The sequence below is a fragment of the Phoenix dactylifera genome, chromosome 5 (genome assembly GCF_051530095.1).
Source record: "Phoenix dactylifera cultivar Ajwa chromosome 5, Ajwa_hap1_PhDact_Kaust_v1.1, whole genome shotgun sequence".
In the NCBI taxonomy this organism is placed as follows: Eukaryota; Viridiplantae; Streptophyta; class Magnoliopsida; order Arecales; family Arecaceae; genus Phoenix; species Phoenix dactylifera.
Window position 1 is genome coordinate 38,241,550 of NC_143194.1, and position 21,304 is coordinate 38,262,853.

Genomic DNA, 21,304 nt, shown 5'->3' on the forward strand with positions numbered 1-21,304 from the left:
TAAGTTAGGTTAAACCAGTCAAAAACATGTTAGATTAAATGGGTTGGATCATAACCCGACCCAATTACTAAATGAGTCAAAATAGATTAAACAAGTCCAAGGTTTAAATCTGAACTCGACCTATTTAATAAACATGCTTAGACGGATTGATCTATTTACGATCCAAGCTCATTTATGGCAAATCCAAACATGCTTAAAGTGAATCGTTTGCGAGTCGGATTGATGGGTTAGACATAGATTACCATCTTTAGGAAAAAAAACTCCGCGAGCCTCGCAAACGAACAAGTGAGAGAGAATTCAATCATAGAAGGTCATTGACGGAAAAAAAAGAATTACCTATCATCTTACCTCAAATGTAGCACTTGTCTTGCGTGGCACAATCTGCTCGTCTAATCTAATATTCTAATCTAATCTTATAAGAAAACCATGGATCCCATTCCCGGCAACCTTGTTATCTAGCCTTTCTTATGTGTAACAGCCAAGGTCCAATAATGTAATTGATGGGACCCACTTACGCATTTCCCACCGCCCACTTATCCAGTTTTGTCTGCCGCGGCTTTAGCTCTCTGGGTTCGGTTACATCTTTTGCGCAAAAGAGTGATTAATCTTTTTTTGCGGCGTCAACCATTGGATCACAGATTGCACAGTTATCAAAGCACCTGAAACTCATCAGCACAGTTTTTGAACGGTGGATTCGCGCGAAGAAAGGTGAATCCTTCCATCGGGCGAAAGATATAACCCCCGTTTCTAGGTAGACAGCAAGTCCCTTTCGAACGTTTGAGGGCAGTTTCGTCATTTCGGACTCATATTCTTCTAAGGGGGATGTTTTGCTTGCGGGGTTAGTGGTAACCTATATTCATGTATGTATAAATGGAGATCGATATGTGCATCCATGTCATGGCATGAGAAGGCCTTCCGATCTGCGCGAAAAATATCAAGTGCCACGTAAGCGGGGCGATCAGGAGGGCGAAGCCCAGCCTCCAGAGCAGGATCGGCGAAGTATCTTACTCTCTCTCTACCAAAAATAAAACGCCACGGCCTCCAGAAAAATCTATTTTTCTTTCCCCAGCCTTCTCGTCGTCGTCCTCCTCCTCCTCCTCCTCCCAAGTCCCAACCTTAACAACAGCTCTTAAACCCTAGCTTCGTCTCCAAGCAACGATCCATCCAGGTACCGCTATTTTTCTCTCCTCTCCCCCATTTTTTCTGCTGCTCTTTTTTTCCCCCTGTGGAGCTCTTGGATTTTCCGCCTGATTTCTACAAGAATTTCGAGTTCTTGGAGCATTTTTCGGATTTCTTTCCATAAACGGGTGGATATGTTCCTTTTCTTTGCATTCTTGAATTTTCCCATTCGAATCTTTTATTCTCACGGAAGTGAAGAAGATTTTTTTTCTTTTTTCCTTTTTCTCCTTTTCCCTACTTGTTTGTCTTTTTCTTATGCAGAGAATTGGAGAGTCGTTGATGTTTCCGAGATCAGTTCCGATGTTTCGTAGTCTTGCGTTGGAGATAGAACTCTTGGAGGGGGGTTGATTGATGATCGGAAGAAGATTTCTGTTTTGTGTGGATTTAAAGAAAGTTGTGTTGGCCGAGGGTTCTTGATTCGAGGGGTTGAGATCGATTCTGATGCAGGGATTAGGTTTCCTTGGTTTGTATTGCGAAGATGAGTGGTGTTTTGGAGGCTGTTTTGGTTACACGTGCTCTGGTTCTTGGTAGGGGAACAATTTGTGGGTTTGTGGGAACGCTGCGAGGAGGGAGTTGAGTCTTCTTCATAAGGGATTAGAATGTCTGTTTCTAATGAAAAGTGGATCGATGGGCTGCAGTTCTCATCTCTGCTCTGGCGTCCGCCACAAGATGAGCGGCAGAGGCAGGTATGGAGGATATTCTTATGACTTCACTTGATTTTTATTTGATATTTTATAAATATTTCTTCTTTTTTCTCCTTCTTTGTTTCACCCTCACATCTTGATATTTGGGGCACTGCTGGATTTTTCTTTAACCCTGTTTCACGTGTATATATTTAATATGAGTTTGGCATTAATAAACAACTATTCTGGCAAACCTTCCATTTTTGAAAAGAGAAAGCTATCTTGACATTTTTATCTTGTTAGCGGAAAAAAAAAAAAAGATTTTCCTATTTGTGTCAATAATACTGCTACACAAACTTAAAATGTGCCAAGATTTGGAGATCTTAACTCTCAGAAGAGCTCTTCTAGGATTATCGGCCAAGGGTTCCGCAAAAGTACTAAGGTATTATCACAAGTTGGCATTCCACAGAAGCATGGTTCAATGATTAGATTAACTAAGTTTCCTCCCGTTAAACAAAGATTAAGTCAAAGAATGTTTGGATATGTCTAGTGTTGGTCACAGAGAATGCCATGGAGGTGAAGAGATACATTCCTGTTGAATAGGAACCAAAGACAAATAAAAATCTGCTAACATATGCCAAAAAAATGGATTAAGGCTTGATTTCATGTTTACTTGTATATTAATTTAGTTATATCTAATCACTTGTTGGCTTGAACCATGTTGTAGTACCACTATCTTCAATACAAGCCAATTTTTTGTATAATTCTTGAAGCTTCCACTTGATTAAGTGCCCTTGCTTTACACTGTCTACATCAGTATTTAGTTTTTGCTCTGGAGAAAAAAACCTACTTGCTAGAGTACGGGATGTTGACCAAAAATAAATCCAACACAGAGCTACAAAATGTCTTTATCTAGAGGGTTTTGGCATGTGAAATGTGAATAAAAACAGTCAACTGGCCTAGTATTGCATACGTAAAAAAAAGGTGAATAAAAACATCTGCAGAAATCCTAGTAGTGCATATGTAAAAAAATAAAACAAAAGAAAAAATAGAAATTCATAAAGGAACAATTTTTCCCTTCCTTACAAATGTTCTTAATGAATTCACTTCTGAGTTTTATCCACGGCGCTAGCATGTGGAAGCAACTTTGTGCCAGCCGGAGAGGAGCACTAATGCGTTGTTTGCGATTGTTATTTGTAGGATTCATTGCTGAATTTAATGTGTTCACATAATAGGTTACTTAGTCACATCATAGATTGTTTGGAACCCTAGCTAGCATCTCCTTAAATATAACGGAAAATCACATAGTCCAACAAGCATGCCGGACTCTTTGGCATTCCTGTAATGTATGTGTTTGTGTGTTTTCAATTAATATTTTAACTATATATAAATTTCAATATTCCAGGTGCTTCTGTGTTGCAACTCATTATCACAGCTCACTATACTTGATTATGGCATGTGCAGGCATGCCCAAGTACTGATATTTTGTAACCTTAAGTGGCTGGGTACCGAAAGTTGGGAGCTTGGAGTTTGCCACCTCCCTAGTGTTCGTTTATGATAACAATAAATAATATGAGAAATTGTTCAATACTCTTATATTTGATCTTTCCCCTCTTTGTTCCTTTGTAAACTTTCTTTTGTGGCTCTATTCTCCTCCTTTCATCTTCTTTTTACCTTATCTTACTCTCATCCTCTCTTTTCATGTCTTGTCTGTTGTTAAAAGGGCCGGCCCAATGCATAAGGCTCTCAATATTGGGGAGGGTTATATGTATGCAGCCTTACCCCCATATGCAGAAAGATTATTTCTGTGTTTTGCATGCATGATCTCCTGGTCACAATGGAGCAACCTTCCCAACGCACCAAGGCTCACCCTCTTATGTCGTGTCTATTATTATTATTTTAAATCATCCCTTCAAATGACCAATACATATGCAAGTCGGGAGTCAAGATTTTAGCTTTCACACATTTTTCCTACAATATTAATACGAAGCACTACATTGAAGATGGAATCTTGATTGTTACACCCATGGCAATCCTTGTGCAAATAAAAGAAAAACAAATCTGGTGCTTTATGCCATTACTTGTTATTGGTGCAAGGAAGTATATTTGTCTCTTTTCTCTATTATTCTGTAAGTAAGGTGCTTAATTTGCTTACTTATTCCACACTTATCATGGCTATTTCTGATGCTACAGAATGTTGAATAGTTAACTTTTCTCACCATTACTTAATTATAGGAGGCACTTTTTTCTTAAAAAAAGATAAGTGTGATATTCAGGCATGCTTTCTTCAACTCCGTCTTGCCTTCCATAGGAAAACAACACTTTAGGAAAAAAAACTTTTATAGTTCTATTACATGCTAAAATATCGATATTAGTTCCATTTCCTTTTCTCAAGTTACTTTTGCATTATAAACATCTAAATTGACATGCTGACATGCACATTGTCCCTTAACTGATAGAAATGCAAACATGCAAAGCTTCTGCTTTTTGTCATTTATGTCTATTTCGGGCTTCTTTGAGTTTCTTCAATTCTGCTGAAATCTGAAGGTGTATTGTGAATTTATGATTTGACATTAATTGGGGCAGCATAATACAATACTTGCTTTTAGAACAAATAGCTATTCCTTTATAGCTATTGCATGTATATATTATTATTTGTGTCAAGCCAGCTTCTAAATTTTTCTCATTCTTCTTTTCTCCAAAAACTGATATGCTTTGTGCTATTTTGTAAGGCACAAATTGTGGCCTATGTTGAATATTTTGGTCAGTTCACCTCGGAGCAATTCCCAGAAGATGTAGCTCAGGTATGGACCTTTTAGTTTTGTATAGGTGGTTGTCAATTGGCAAAACATGTTAGGAGAATTTGGCATGAGATGAACTTAAATCAGGAATCTTGTGAAACCATAATGAGCTTTTCATCTATATGGACCTCGTACTGATAAAACATAAATTTGAATGAACAAAATGATGCTTAAACAACTTATCTTCACCTGCTTCTTGATTTTACCTGTGCAGCTAATCCAGAATTACTATCCATCTAAAGAAAAGCGCCTTTTGGATGATGTATTAGGTACTGGAATCACACTCCTATTAATCAGCTGATATAGTAGCAACAGCTTAAACTGATCATATTGCCTTTATTTCTGTCGTGTTGAAACAACTTGCTGATCTTTACTGTTTACTTTGTATTCCAGCAATATTTGTTCTTCATCATCCAGAGCATGGCCATGCTATTGTCCATCCTATTCTTTCACGTATAATTGATGGGACATTGGTTTATGATAAGAATGATCCTCCATTTAGTTCTTTTATATCTCTATTCAGCCAAAATAATGAGGTAAGTCATTCTTGATTATTTGTTGTGTAGGTTTTCTATTTCAACAGTCTGATGTATTTTGATGTAGACTCAATTTTTTAACTACATGTGGCACCATTTGATTCTAAAATCATGATCTGTAAGTTCCAACGAACACATTCGAGCATTTGTTTTGTTGTATATATGTCATCGTCAATATTTGTTACTTCTAATTGCAGAAAGATTATAATGAACAATGGGCTTTAGCATGTGGGGAAATTCTTCGGGTGCTTACTCACTATAATCGACCAATTTACAAGTCTGAGCATCATAGTAGTGAAGTGGATAGAAGCAGCTGTAGCAATCATGCCCCCACAAGTGACTCCAAGGAGAAAGAAGCCTCCAATTCACTTCTGCAGGAGCATGATCGGAAACCATTGCGGCCATTGTCTCCTTGGATTACAGATATCTTGCTTGCTGCACCTTTGGGCATTAGAAGTGACTATTTTCGATGGTGAGCAATTCCCTTTTTCTTTTTTCTTTGATGCTGTTCAATCATGTATAGTTAGATAAGTCGGGAACATTGCTTCTCACAGACATATTATGGTATATGCAGAAATAGCTTTCAATAGTAGCATTTCATTTAAGAATTTGATTTCAGAGCTTGCATAATTTGCTTAATAGTCTATGGTTCAGACATCAAGACAAAGCCTGTCAATTCCTTCTTTGCATGCTTTATGACAAATCACAGAACTCATCTTCTGGCATAATTCTTCCAAATTATCTTTCTTCATTTTTTTTGACTTAAAATAGAAGCTTCCCTTATGTTGGAAAATATAAAAGTTCACCATAAATTTGCGATGATGGAAATTTAGATACCTGAATCAGGAGCTGCTGTGGGAGCAGGGAAGAGGAACTCTTGAAAAGATTAGGGAATTCATGTATATTAGATAATATGATCTCAAAATTACATTTTTTTGAATCTAATATAGTTTAAAAATTCAATGCATAATCCTTCTTCATTATAAAGCCATGAAAGATATCTAGCTTAGAACAATACATATTCCTTGTATATCCACAGATGTCAATGAAATTCATTCTATTCATGTTCACTCCTATCTCTGTTCTCTCGAGTTCCTTTAAGTTGGGGGTAATTATTAATAAGTGATACTTTGAAGATTATGCTGAAACAATGTCGACGTCCTACAGATTTAGTCTATCTTTTAGGAGCTTGAGCCACAACTAAAGTCAACAAGCCTTACTCTAACTATTTGGGCTGAAATGCATCCTTTTGTCAGTTCAAGTTTTTTACTTTAACAGTTATCGTGGTGTCATCGTTATTCTAATTCTATTCTCTAATCCTACTTTGGCATATACTTCATAATGTCTTGGACTATTCTCCAATCGGCATCTTTTATCAAGGGAACTAACTTCCAATTTTTTACTAAATACTGACTATATCCTTTCTAATTTTATGATATATCCTGGTAAATATTCTTAATCTATGTTGTTCCTATCCTAAAGAACACAACATGGTAGTGTTACTACTATGTTATTTTCCTTTAAATCAAAGATATGTAATGATTGTGTGCCAGAAAAAAAGAAATGCAATGATTGCTTAAACTCCCACATGCCCTCTCTAGGTACTTCACCTTAATGTAACATAGATATTTTTCTTCTTATCGTTATTTCTACCATGTAATACATTTCGTTTATCAAAAAATAACCATGTTGGGATATCTCATGTCGATCAAGTTTGATCACAGGGTTGTTCTCTTTTTTGTTCCCACTATTGTTCTAGATGTCACAATATCTAGACCTTAACAGTTTGAGTCCTTTTTCTATTCTAAAACAATAATCTGTTCTGTTGCCATCTCGTCAATTAACTGAATATCATCCGCATGAGGCACAGAACATGATATCTTAAATGTTGATGGTTTTATTAAGATGGAAATTTTGTTTAGCCAAAATTACTATGTTCTAATTTAAATCTCTTTTTTTCTTGTTTTTGTTGGATATTAAGAGAGCAATGGTACGTTCCATGCCTTCATTAAAATCTTGAGTTTGGTTATACCACAAGTGGTATGCAATGTCGCACCAATAAATATTCTTCGGAAAAAGCTTCACCGCACCACTCTATTCCCCACTCACGGCACCCATGCACGGTGATTGTCAGGCTGGTACATGGGGCCTGCCTGTCAATTATTTGACCCCGTGTACTACACCAAACCCCAACTGCTATGGAGGACTGGTGCTGTGAGCAGGGACTGGAGTGGTGCTAAAAAGCAGCACTCATTTTCTTTTATTCAACAAGTATGAGACACTGGCAGTTGTTTCCCATTAGAATATTGGCATTGCATTAATTATAAGTTCAGAATGTTGTGCTCATCATGATCATTGGATGATGCCTGTGAAATCAGGTGTGGCGGGGTCATGGGCAAGTATGCAGCTGGTGGAGAACTAAAGCCTCCAATGACTGGTTAGTGAAGATTTTGAGTAAATATCTTTGATTTGTTCACTTTTGGAGTCTAATTCGATTTCAGATTAACAGTGATCTCTCATTTCTTTAATTATGAAAATCTATTATATAAACAAATACATTATTTTAATTCTTAAATTTCTATTACAAGTTTAAGCTGCTAATTTTTGTTAGATTTTACTAAAATGGAATGGCATATAGAGTTGATTGATGATTGGATCAAGTGAAAGCCTTTATAGATGTTTAATGTTGCAAGCAACAGGAGATTGAAATGCATGTTAACTTTTAGAAATGATTTTTCTATACCTTTATATGATTATTATTTTCCCTCTGATTCATTATTCTATTCTTTAGGAAAAGAGATAGTTGAAGTGTCTTTAAACTGTAATGAGATCTAGAGAAGTATGTTCATGAATAATTCTGGATTGTAGCAATGATCAGTCCATTCCTATGCAATCAATAAATTAAGATAAAAAAATAGGAGGAACTAGGAACTATGATGATTTATTGGATAAGGCATTGGGGTTGATTCCTAGGGAACCTTAATTAGGATTTAGAGTTACAGATAGTTTAGTCAGTTTCAGTCCAGACCCTTTATGCACCTATTCAATAATCCTTTAAATACCTTGCTTATTGGAATTTTTTTGTGTGTGCTTGAGTAAAAATAGGACTCCTTTGGTTGTATGAGTGGCATCAGGATGTCAAGAATTGAAAGGAAACTTGGGGATGATTATTTAGATGCCTAGAATGGACTATCTTGGAATTTCGCAATGGTTCTAAATCTTATTAGAGGTATCAGGAGCTAACCATGTTAGTTTGTACATATTGTGCCAACCTAATATGTGCATGGTGCGAAGTGCAAAAATACTATCCTGTGCATATTGGATGGTGCCAATCTGTATTGGCTTTGTACCGCAATGTGCTGGTTTGGTGGAGGAGCATGAGCTAATAAGGACTAGTTTGTGCTCATAAGGGCCCCTATTATACTTTTATATCCATTGGAGCTTTTTCCCCTCCATTGTTGTATGATATGTATCCAAGTGTCAAACATGAGAAAAGAAAGAAAAAGTTATGGGGATACATGTGTGCGTATATATTTAGGCTGGAGTGCTTTTGAGAGAAATTGGCTGCAAATGCTTCTTAATGGAAATCATTGACGGGCCTTAAAAATAAAAATCAGCAACGTTGATTGCGATCTATGATATCTAGAATAGTTAGAAACAAAAGGTCATGGATTTTAAGGGCTTTTACTCATTTGTCAAATGACAACAAAATCAATTATTTTAATGGCATGATATCATGTTTTAGTTTCATATATAGCTTAAAAACATCCAAAAGAGCTGTGATGTTTTTCTGCATACTTTTTGAAATATTTAGATCAAGATCAATAGTTTAGAATTGCAAATTAAATGATTTATACTATGTTCTTGCTTACTAGCTATATTGCTATTGTTCATTTCCTTGCTACCTAGATGTATAGGCGAGCAGCTCCAAAATAAATGACTTCTACTTTCTAAATATACATCCTAGATCATGATCAATGGTGTTGATTTTTATTTTGAGAGACCCTTCATTGATTTCTGTTAGGAAGCATTTGGAATTTACTGCTCCTAAAAGCATTCCAGCCTAATTCTCTCTATATAATGCATTAAAATTATTAAGGTGTTTTAGAGTACAGGTTCCTTACTCCAACTTCAAAATTAGCTCATGTATACAAGAAATGTGACAATTGTTATATGGGAGCAAATTCAATTGGGAAACCATTGTTAAAGCATGAAACTGGTACTCCTACAAAGAGAAAGCTATACAGAAAAACATCGATTTTAAGAGAGGAGTAAATTTGTGGTTGTATCCTTCTCCTTTATAGATGAATTTGGTGATTATATTCAAATAAATCATGAGACATGAGAAATAATCCTACTTCACTGGCTTGAGTAGATCAAGATTCTGAAACAGGTGCAGCTAGAAACAGGATAGAGCATCAGGGCATGTGAAATTTAGAACATGAGAGCATATCATGGCAAGATCTGAACAGGTAGAGGTTTGAGAAATCTGGATAAAATTTTAATTAGGTTGCTAATATCATAGTGAGAAAGCACTAGCTAGCCAACAGACAGGAAACCTATCAGAGTCTAGGATGGTAAGTTGAATTCCAATATCCAGCAATATCTCATGGCAATTCTTACAAGATGGAATTGGGTCCATTTGCATAATTATTATCTAACAGGAAAAAATAAGTCTTCAGATTTTTGGCATCAATCTCAATGATGAATGGTTGGAGACCACAGATGATTCAGTTTGCTTCAACAAGTGAAGCTTATGGTAGAGAGTGAAATGGCTCTCTGTAATCATTTGTGGAAGGGTCCGGATCATTGCTTGATATATAATATTCATCTGCGCAACATGCTAACTTACATTAGATTGTCGTCGTGCAAGGTAATGTCATATGGATACATGCATGCAGGTACAGCAACATCCTTCTCTATGAAAATATGTATATAAGTACCATTCTGAGAGTTGAACCACTGCTTCATTATGCCTATTAGCTAGTTGCTTTTGATTCATTTTGTTACTCGTAAATGACAGAATTAATGGAACAAAAATATGTTATTTCTATAGATTCTTCAATGTCCTTTTTAGCAAGTCCAATCTTCCTTTAATTTTTGTTATTCTGCTAGCTTGACACTTAAGTCCTCTTTATGTGCTTTTCCTTTTCGTACTTGTTGTTTTTATCCTGCAGCTGGTTAATGGAGTTGATTGTTGCTTTTATCACTGGAATGTTTCAGTATAAGTTTTATTCATCTTGTTTATCTTATGGATACATGAGATTTCCATATTCTTGTGTATTCTAGTTTTCTGCTTCAATTTCTGCATGCAATTGGGACCTTTTTTGGTTCTATTTACTGATCCATATTCATTGCATTTATAGTTGTTTTTATGGGATAATCAGAAAATATTTCATAGATTTTGCAGACTATTAGTTGAATCTTTTGGTTGTTCTTGTTAACTAACCAATTGACCCCAAAAGCTTAAGCTAATAGGGAAAGGGTCAACAATGTATATCAAATTTAACTTCCCCCACTCGCATGCGGCCTGGATGACACACAGAAAAATAACTGAGGAAGATAAACTATTATAACTAGGGATAAATAAATAACTGAATTCAAGGGATCTGAACTCATGAACTCTAGCAAATCTGAGCTCCATTGCCATGTTAACTAGCTAATTGACCCCAAAAGCTCAAGCTAATTGGGAAAGGGCCAGCAATGTATATCAGGCTTAGCAGTTCTTACTACATTGTCATAGTTGTACTATATCCTGTCTGTAAGACATGTCTTGTTCTGAAATTGAGCATATGCTGTAAAACTAGTAATCATTTTTAAGTTTTTGCCTATGCTAGCTTGTAGTCGTGGGTCTGGAAAGCATCCTCAACTTATGCCATCCACTCCTCGATGGGCTGTGGCTAATGGAGCTGGAGTCATATTGAGTGTCTGTGATGAGGAAGTAGCTCGCTATGAAACTGCAAATTTAACAGCAGCTGCTGTTCCTGCACTTTTGCTTCCTCCTCCTACGACTGCCTTAGATGAGCATCTAGTTGCAGGGCTGCCTGCTCTTGAGCCATATGCTCGTTTATTTCATAGGTGGATATTTGAACCTTTAACTTATTTTCATGTTATAATGTTTGAATTTTTTTTTATATACAACTGAAATTTTCTGAGTCAGGTACTATGCAATTGCTACTCCAAGTGCTACACAGAGGCTGCTTCTTGGACTCCTTGAGGCACCACCCTCATGGGCTCCAGATGCACTTGATGCTGCAGTGCAACTTGTTGAACTCCTTAGAGCAGCTGAGGACTATGCAAGTGGAATGAGGGTAGGTGTAGAACTATGAAATTGAACCATGCCCATGTGATATGATGCTGTTCTAGTGGTATATCTATCCAGTGTTTCTGTACTTCATATAATTATTCCCTTTGCCACTTAAATGCCAATTTAATGATAAGTTTGCTGGTTTTACTCCATTACGAATATGTGATAGTACATGCTTCTTTTTTTTATAGTTGTAAATATTATTGTTTAGGCTAGTACTACACCGTGAAAAAGATTGGACTTGTTTTTACTTATGGCTTCTGGAGATTCACCATTTGTGACCAGATGCACCACATAATTTAAGCAGGTAAAAGGTTCCTTTCAATTTGTTTAGTAGTTAGATGAGTAAAGCTTAAACATTATTCCTCACAAACACTCTCAAATCAGTTTGGCATGAATGCATATGGGAAGATGGATGCTAGTAACTTGTAATGTCTCATCAGATATGTTGTATCTTAGGTATGTAAAGCATATAGTATGTAATCAGTTTCTTTTAGAGATACTGTTCTACAAATGTATAAATTATACATTCTTGTATTGTCCCTGTATACTACACATTGGACAACTTAGTACATTGTAATTTGCAATGGTACATTTAGAGCCTTGTCTCAATGTAATTTGATGCCTCTCTCTGTATTTATGATCATACTCAAGTTTCGTTGTACAATAGCTCAAATATGTGCTCAGGACTATTACATGAGAATTGACAGAAGCATGTGCAGGACTCAGTCTCTTCACATAATCTCTACCATTAAATTTGATCATTGCACTAAGACATATGTAATGCTACCCTTGCCAACTTCAATGAACCACTTTGCCAGAATCTGTTAAACAGTAATGGCCCAATGGCCATTGACTGCTGGAATTGAATCAAATCAGAGGATCGGTTCCACTTCAGTAGCCTGAATTTAGGGTCTGATTTCCTTTTCTTTCTTTATATGAGTTGGATTAACTATTATTTTCACTTCTCCAGCATGTTTGACTGTCGAGGCTCCTTTTGTTTTTCCCCCTTCTGAAGTTAGTCTTGCACTCTGCCATCTCCTTCTCACCTCATTGCCTGTCTGCTATTAGTGCAGATTCAAAGACTCTTTTTTCGGACAAATTTCCTTGTTTTCATTGTTTTTGCAGCTGACTGGAACTCTCACATCCTATTGACCTGAAAATATCTATTTGATAATCCACTGTCCCCTAATGCATTTTACCCCTTCCCCTTCGTTTAGAGTTGGAAAAATTACTACCTATTTTATCTTTCTTTGTGCTGTTTTCATCATACTGCTCATGTTCTTTGATAATTTTCTCATCTTTTTAATCATTAGGAGAATTCCATCTCTATTTGAGATATGTCTGTTATCAATGTTTTTTTTCTTTAGGAAATCATGTGACAAAGCTCATCTGACAGGATCAAATTTGTTGGGGGAAAAGCAAAAATGCCAATGTGCGCCTTTAGCATTTTTGCTAGTGGTTGGCTACCTTTCTTCGACCTTGTAGCACATTTGGTTCTATCTTCCTTCATTCTTGTGGCTACTGCTTGTCTGAATTCCAGTTACTATTTAACCTTTGACATTTAACTCATTAGTACAAGCAACTGGATGCCAGTTTATTACCTTGTGGACCCATCTTCTTGGACCTGACGTATCAGGCTATGTTGATGTATTTGATCTAGGTATAAATTTGGAGAAAAAGTGCTCTTCACCTGTTGCATTTCTATTAATGGTTGCTGCTCTTTGGCCTTCTTGGTCTATGTCAATATATCTGATCTAAGTGCCAATTTGTTGGAAGAAAAGTACCAGTCTTCACCTATATCATTTTTTGCTAAGGTTTGACTGCCTTTCTTTCATCTTGTTGCGCATTTTGGTCCCATCAGTATTCTCTCACATAACTATCCCTTCTGTACCTATCTTCCTTAGTGTTGCTTATGGGGCTATATTGTTGTTTGGGATCTAAAGCCTTTTCTAAGTTAAAATTATCTAGTTGTATTTGATGACATCATTTGATCGTCCATATGTCCCCAGCTTGCCAACTTTTTGATAGCTTAGAAGATTTCAGACTATCTGTCCTGCCTATAGCAATTGAGAGGGGTTTGTAGTGTTGATTGGGGTTTGTGGGCAGCAGTTATTCTGTTTTATATAACTGGTTGAACAATTGATGCAAGAGTTTTGTGCTCTAATGTTCCAACACCAACATGAGCTGCTGACTCTGGGATCCAGTCTTTCCTTATGCAGCCAAAATATATTATTGGTGCCATGATCACTAATGGGTTCACCCTAAGTTCAAGCCTATTCAGGGACTGATTCGTAGTCCTCCTCTATTGCATTTGGAGTTGGCAATATTTGAACTGGCTGATGAGACTCATTTGTACTCCTGCATCCTATCAAGCACCACTGACCACTCTAGTCGCTACTTCTAGATGTCACTTAACTGTGGATGTTGTTTGGTTGCACCATCCTAAGTTGTGGACATTCATTTTTAGTACTGTTTAAAAAGCAGTCTATGTGATTGCATATGCATGTGCAGCCTCCTCACCACCCTGCATAGTTTCTAGTCTATGTTTGCATGTAGCTTTCAAGTTGCGTAGTGGGTACCCTTGTGGCCGGTATAAGCCCAATCTCTAGATATGCATCCCTCGAACTCTATAATTTTTCTTATTTTTTCCTGATTTCTATTGAGATATTTCTATTTTTTTATTCCATTATATATTACTATAAATTTATATATCGTCTAACATTTATTCAATAATGATCAGCAGTAAGTAGCTGCATACCATTTAGGCACCATGCAGGAAGTACCTTGACCATTTGCCTACTATAATCGCTTCGTGAATGCTGGAACTTAGAGGTCTAATCACTTATATTGTGACAATCAGAATATAACCTAGATTAGGCTATTCCTATTTCCATGAATGACACAGCCCATCTAGATAATTTCCACTACATTAGCTGGTTTCATCCTCATACCGCATCTCCCTTCTGTATGTATCATCTACGATGCAGCTTATGGGTTTTTTGATGAAGGCCCATAATACTGGCCGTATTCAATACCTTCTTAGCAAACTCTTTGGTAGTAGATTCCCAGTAAGTTTAAAGAAGGGTTTTAGATATATTCTATATATGGAATACTTTACATTGTTGCCCTAATATAAAGAATCACTTACAACCCACTGTACATATATTTTGCGTAATAGGTTAACCACCAAATTTAACAAATGGAAATGTAGGTACTTTGGTATATATCTTCTTTGTATATTACCACTGGTGAATCTCTCTCTCTCTCTCTCCACCCTTGCCCTGTGGAGACAGAGATAAAAGATTATTTCTTCCTTTATTATTTTACAATTATTCTAATTTTGGGGTAACTGGTAAGTATGCTGTACAGCATCTCCATGAATTTTGATGTATAACATTTCTAAATTTTATTTATGTATAAATAAAGTGTGAGTACAAATTTTTCTTCATATTTTATATTGTTTTCCATTTAGCATCCAAAATGTGGCATCCTGTTCCACGAGAAAAGGTGGCATCACTATAGCTGATTAAGTCAATGAAGTATTTCTGATTGCAAAGTATATAGTCATTGAATTTCTTGTTCTTCATATTGTAGCTTCCAAGAAATTGGATGCATTTGCATTTCTTGCGAGCAATTGGCACTGCAATGTCCATGAGAGCTGGTATTGCAGCAGATGCTGCAGCTGCTTTACTTTTCCGCATACTCTCACAGCCTGCGTTGCTTTTTCCTCCACTAAGACATGCTGAAGGAGTTCAAGTCCAGCATGAACCTCTAGGTGGCTACATATCATCCTATAAAAAACAGGTAATTTAAGTCGTTTTGCATTATTGGCATTTTTTTCACTTAAGAGTCAAGGATTTGTACTATTACCAGTTTCATATTTTTTGAATTATTGACTACCATGATTTATTTGTCCATGTGCCCGAAATCTGCTTTAAGAATATGCTGACTCAGCTAGCTTATGTTGCTTGTTTTATGCCTAACATCCATCCATGCTTATTGAAATTGGATCAGCTAGAAGTTCCTGCATCTGAAGCCACTGTTGAGGCAACTGCACAAGGAATTGCTTCTATGCTATGTGCCCATGGTCCTGATGTTGAATGGAGAATATGCACCATATGGGAAGCTGCATATGGCCTGCTTCCTCTGAGTTCCTCGGCTGTTGATTTGCCAGAAATTGTAGTTGCAACCCCATTGCAACCTCCTACCTTGTCTTGGAATTTGTACTTGCCACTTCTAAAAGTATTGGAGTATCTCCCACGTGGAAGCCCATCTGAAGCATGCCTCATGAGGATCTTTGTGGCTACTGTAGAAGCTATACTGCGAAGAACCTTTCCACCAGAAACCTCTGGTGATCAACAAAGAAAATCAAGAGCTCATGGCAGTATATGGTCTACAATGAAGAACCTTGCTGTTGCTGAGCTTCATACAATGATTCATTCACTATTTCTTGAATCTTGTGCATCCACGGACCTTGCCTCCCGCCTATTGTTCGTCGTGCTAACCGTTTGCGTCAGTCACGAGGCTTTGCCCAATGGGAGTAAAAGACCAGCAGGTAGTGACAGACTTTTGCTTGATGAGAACTTTGAGGGGCCACAGATAATTAACGGGAAAGCACCTAAAAAAAACAGAAACAAGAGAAAACAAGGGCCCGTTGCAACATTTGATTCCTATGTGCTGGCTGCTGTATGTGCTCTGGCTTGTGAACTTCAACTGTGCCCTTTGGTTTCGAAAAATGGTACACATTCAGATTCTAAAAATTCTGCAAAGATGACCAAAACATTAAAAACTAATGGTGTGTTTAATGAGCTACAGAATAGTGTTTTTTCTGCTGTTTGTCACACTCGTAGAATCCTCGGAATTCTGGAAGCCCTTTTCTCATTGAAGCCATCATCTGTTGGTACATCATGGAGTTACAGTTCCAATGAGATAGTGGCTGCAGCTATGGTTGCTGCTCATGTTTCTGAGTTATTTGGACGTTCCAAAGTCTGCATGAATGCTCTCTCTGTTCTAATGCATTGCAAGTGGGACACTGAGATTTCTACTAGGGCATCTTCTCTTTATCACCTTATTGACATACATGGAAAAATGGTTGCCTCCATAGTTGACAAGGCAGAACCCCTTGAGGCACACTTGGTGCATGTGCCAGTACGGAAGGATGATCTGGTGCATTTCAGTGTCAGAGGACAATCCAGTTCTGCAAGTTGCAGCATCTCTGAATTAAAGGATCCTTCGTCATCAGAGTCTAAGGATAGTTCTTCACGAGCATTTTTAACATGTGAAATTATATTAAATGATGTTATTGTAGATAGATCAGGGAAAAATATAGCAAGTCTGCGAATGGATGCAACAGATTTAGCGAACTTTCTCACAATGGATCGAAATGGAGGATGCAACCGCAGTGCACAGGCTCTGCTAAGATCTGTTCTTGCAGAGAAACAGGAATTATGTTTCTCTGTTGTTTCATTGTTATGGCAAAAATTAATTGCAGCACCAGAAACACAAATGACAGCAGAAAGTACATCTGCTCATCAAGGCTGGAGACAGGTACATTCTTTCCTATCTCAAAACTGTGATCATTTGATATGATAAAGATTAACACAGTAGGATCAAAAGATTAGACTGAAAGTGGAAATATAGCAAGAGTTTAGATGGTTCAGAATCCCTGTACTTGTACTGCTTGTTCTGGCAACTATCTTTGTTATGCATTATTTGTCTTAATATATTGCACTAATCTCTTTGATCCACCTATAGCGTTGATTCACTGCCTAATGCTTTGTATCTAGAAGGCTTCTATCCTATAACCAATATCAGTTGTCTTCTCTGGTGTTTTTTATGTTTCATTGCTTTGTGCTTTGCATCTTCACTGTTCAATGCATGTATTGTCATATAATTCATGTCTGGATTTTGGGACGTCAGCATTATGGTTCCTAGTCAGTTTGGCAAATCCATCAGTGCCTCAAGTGATTGTATTGCATCTTAAATTCTAAGAGTTCGACTATGTACATGAGCTAAATCATGCATTGCATGTGGAGGTCATCTGGTCTTGACATCTTCTAACTTGAGCATTACTCTCATTTTTCATGATCCCTTATCATGCGTTGCATGTGGAGGTCACCTGGTCTTGACATCTTCTAACTTGAGCATTACTCTCATTTTTCATGATCCCTTATGTTTGTGATAGTAATTAAAAAAAGGGCACCTGGTTATTCATGAGCAGTAAAGGCACATAGAAATTAGATGTCACTTCATGCACCACTTCGTCTATTTTCTTTTCCCTTCAACTCTATTACAATAAGTGGATCTAGCATCTATTGTAGCAAGCTGCTAGTCTCATTTGTTCGAGGAATTTCTTAGAGCAATTTTTGCATAGTTTTTTTTGTAGTTGTTGTATACAACAATATGCTTGCTCCATACCATGTGATTATGTATATGTGGATTTTTCTTTTTAAAAAATAGCTGCTTGCAACCCATCCAAGTAGATTTCTTGAGTTAAAGTAGCATACTATCTTTATTAGATTCACGTAGAAACAAAAATAAAGCATAGTGTTCCAATGTCCAAGTAAATAAAGAAATTGCAAACATGAATTTCATCTTGTCATATATAGTACGGAAGTTTGCCAACTAAATCTCCCTCCATCTACTCACAAACTGCTGTGTTTGCAGTTCAAAGATTAGTCAGACTGATCATCTTTTGCATTATGTATAGGTAGTAGATGCCCTTTGCGATGTTGTTTCAGCATCACCAACAAAAGCATCAACTGCTATCGTTCTACAGGTCCAAAACTCGTTTATCTTCAGATTCTTAGTCAGTAGATTAGTTAAATCGTATTTGCCCTATTTCTGCTGTCCCATTTTTTTCAGTCACTTTTGTGGACTCTCGTGTTCTTGACAGGCAGAAAAGGATTTGCAGCCCTGGATTGCAAGGGATGATGAACAAGGTCAGAGAATGTGGAGAATCAACCAGAGAATTGTAAAGTTGATTGCTGAACTTCTGAGGAATCATGATAGCCCAGAAGCACTAATAATTCTCGCGAGTGCTTCAGATCTTCTTCTACGTGCTACAGATGGAATGCTTGTTGATGGTGAAGCATGCACTTTGCCACAGCTAGAGGTAATGCCTGAATGAACTATTTTTTTCAACAAAATTAAACAAATAGTCTATATGAACTACATTGGGACGACACCCGATGGTTATGTTGCAAATGTCAAGCCCTGACTTTCTGGTGTCAATTTTCTATTGATATATGATATTGTTCATCAAAGTTTGATTCAGTAAAATTTTTTGATACATTGGGTCTCTCTCTTTAGATTATTTATTTTTCCATTAAAATCTTTTGCTATTATCAGGTTAACTGATGTCTAATGCCTCGAGCATGTATTTCTGTTTGTGAACATTCTTGAATTACATTATAGACATGGGTTATTGCTTTGTGTCTTATGATTCTTATTTCTGAGATCATGCTCCCATCTATATGAACATGAGCAGCTTTTGGAAGCAACAGCTAGAGCAGTTCTTCTTGTTGCCAACTGGGGAGAATCAGGCTTGGCAGTTGCAGATGGGCTCTCAAATCTGCTGAAGGTAATTATCTCACTCATTCCAATCAACCGGCATTTGTGTAGGTATGCACTTTTAAGCAATATGATTCACAAATCATCGTCTGCAGTGTCGTCTATCAGCCACAATCCGTTGCCTCTCTCATCCAAGCGCACATGTGCGTGCTCTCAGCACATCAGTTCTTCGAGATATAATGTACAGTAACCCAATCAAGTCCACTAGCTTTATGCATGGGGATAGCCAGGGCCTCCGCGATCCCTCTTACGGATGCTTGAGTGTCGGTATCGTCAACTGGCATGCAGACATCGAGAAATGCATAAAATGGGAAGCTCACAGCAGGCGCGCAACTGGCTTGACGCTTGCTTTCCTCGATGCTGCTGCCAAGGAATTAGGCTGCCCTCTTACCTGTTGAGATCCCCGTGGATCTCTGGCACTCACCTGCAGGTCTGATGACAATGGATTGCAAACTGCGGAGGCTTTTGGCAACCTAGTTTGCACGCTCTATCATGATGTTTCGCATTGCATGATTAAACTTGCAAATGTCAACGGTTATTAACTTCTTTCAACTTTATTTGTTTTGAAGAATGCCTGTAGGCAGAAACGGTCATAGTTTTCTCATGTCAGATGCGAAGCAACACATTTTCATCATTGTCAAATACACGAAAAGTTGCCGAACAATGGAGGATGAACATCAGTTTTTATTTTATAATAGTAACGCTACTTGTCCGTCATGGGACACGGCTTTTAATACGAGGTGGAGATTAATGCGAGTCTGGACTGGATGATCACAATTCTTTTTTGTAATTTATGGTGCGCTAATTTTATTTGTGTCGCATTCAGTGCTTGGTTAAGGCAAAGCATAGAACCCACTCACTGTATGAGAAGGAAATTGTTTCTGATACAGTAATGCCAGATGGATCGGTCGACATTCACCTGCCGCATTAATTGATACTCTCCAGCCTCACTCGAGTGTTCCACTCAAAAGTGAGGCTGGTCCGCCATCCAAAGAGCCGGTGGTCCGATGAAAGAGCTGAAGTAAAAAAGAAAAATTAGGCGACTCGGACGATCTTATTATTATTATTATTATTATTTGAGAGGAATAGAAAAGTCGAAGATGATTCTGGAATCTTTTCAGCACCCGACAGTTACTGTATCTGAAGGTGACGGTTATTGTATCCTTCTTGAGCAGAGATCAGCTGAATTACTCCTCATGGCTGGAGAATGAGGATCCCTCTCCTCAAGAGGCTCCATCCAAAGATTTTTAGCATTTAATCCAGGTTTCAGTAACATTCTCAGAAAGTTTAAGCAAAGAAAATGCAAACCTGAACGTTGTAATATTGCTAGCTACCACAGCTTCTGCTTGCTTTCCTCTCCTCTCTTCTTTCCCAGCTGCCAGAAACACAGGTACAGGTGGCTAGCATCGGCACCGGCCCCTTAGGAAATATCTGGGTATCAATTACTTACGAAATTTCCCGCGAGAAAAATATCCAACAGAGCAAGAGCAGAATGCTGAGCAGAAAACGAGTGCTCCTCCAAATAAGTAGATAAGAGTATTTTTTTTTCCCTTGCAATGCAGTAGATTGTGCTTCCGTTTTTTGTTTTCTTCTTTCTTTCTTTTTCTTTTTTCTTGGAAACATGATAATATTGATATTAAACAAATAGATTAACAACATCACCTCAATCGAGCCGAACTGCCCTATTCGACCAATACCAAGCTGACTTGGTGCGAAACTGGGTCGGTTCGCCTCATAATATCAGTTCCGGCCCCGTATCGGTCGGAACCTATACCAAGCCGGCCGGACTGGTCCCTTACCGATCGGAACTAGCTGGAACCGATCGGTTTGGTGCAGACTCAATACGCACCGACCGATTCGCACCGAGTCAACCTGGTTCCAAACCTGGTTGTTACTATGGATCCACCTGGTGTTTTTAAAGCATCAGGTGGCTGTTGGAAATGTTCGAGAAGACGAACTTCTCAAGATCATTCAGGAGGACACGATGCAGCTGCAGATGACCTCGCACGTAGAGTAGAATCTATAGATATATCATGTTCTAAGTCATATACCGTATCCTATTATTTGCAACCACAGACAGTCTATAACCCATACGAGTACAGATATGGATATGTGTGCGTTTGAGGTATCTTCCTATAGCTACTATCCTATGCATCCTAGAGTATCTTACAGATCGAATTTTGCTGCCGGCATATTCAGATAGGCCCCTCCATAGTCGTATTATTAGCCAAAAAACACTTCTCAGAGCTAAAGCTTCAACGAGAGATTTGAGAGTGCTTATAA

General features: G+C 37.7%; 1 protein-coding gene across 2 annotated transcripts; it reads left to right on the forward strand.

Moving 5' to 3' along the window:
- Positions 1-846: 846 nt before the first annotated feature.
- On the forward strand, positions 847-19,757 carry LOC103709749 (protein GIGANTEA-like). Of its 2 annotated transcripts, none has more exons than XM_008795242.6 (15): positions 847-1,168; positions 1,441-1,865; positions 4,535-4,606; positions 4,818-4,872; positions 4,997-5,139; positions 5,337-5,611; positions 7,518-7,576; positions 10,977-11,217; positions 11,300-11,450; positions 15,044-15,253; positions 15,464-16,996; positions 18,159-18,227; positions 18,345-18,563; positions 18,939-19,031; positions 19,117-19,757. In XM_008795242.6, the coding sequence occupies exons 2-15, from the start codon at positions 1,779-1,781 to the stop codon at positions 19,417-19,419; spliced, it is 3,510 nt and encodes a 1,169-aa protein (XP_008793464.3). In that variant the 5' UTR covers positions 847-1,168; positions 1,441-1,778; the 3' UTR covers positions 19,420-19,757. The 2 variants fall into 2 exon arrangements, with proteins under 2 accessions (XP_008793464.3, XP_088578882.2); XM_088722756.2 differs by having other exon boundaries at positions 871-1,168; positions 4,997-5,257.
- The last annotated feature ends 1,547 nt before the right edge of the window (positions 19,758-21,304 follow it).

What these genes read in the sequence shown, in the direction of transcription:
- LOC103709749 (XM_008795242.6), top strand. Translation starts at nt 1,779, where the DNA reads ATGTCTGTTTCTAATGAAAAGTGGATCGATGGGCTGCAGTTCTCATCT. An exon ending in CCTTTTGGATGATGTATTAG is followed by an intron (nt 4,873 to 4,996) that starts GTACTGGAATCA and finishes TTTGTATTCCAG; the next exon opens with CAATATTTGTTCTTCATCAT. An exon ending in CAACTGCTATCGTTCTACAG is followed by an intron (nt 18,228 to 18,344) that starts GTCCAAAACTCG and finishes TGTTCTTGACAG; the next exon opens with GCAGAAAAGGATTTGCAGCC.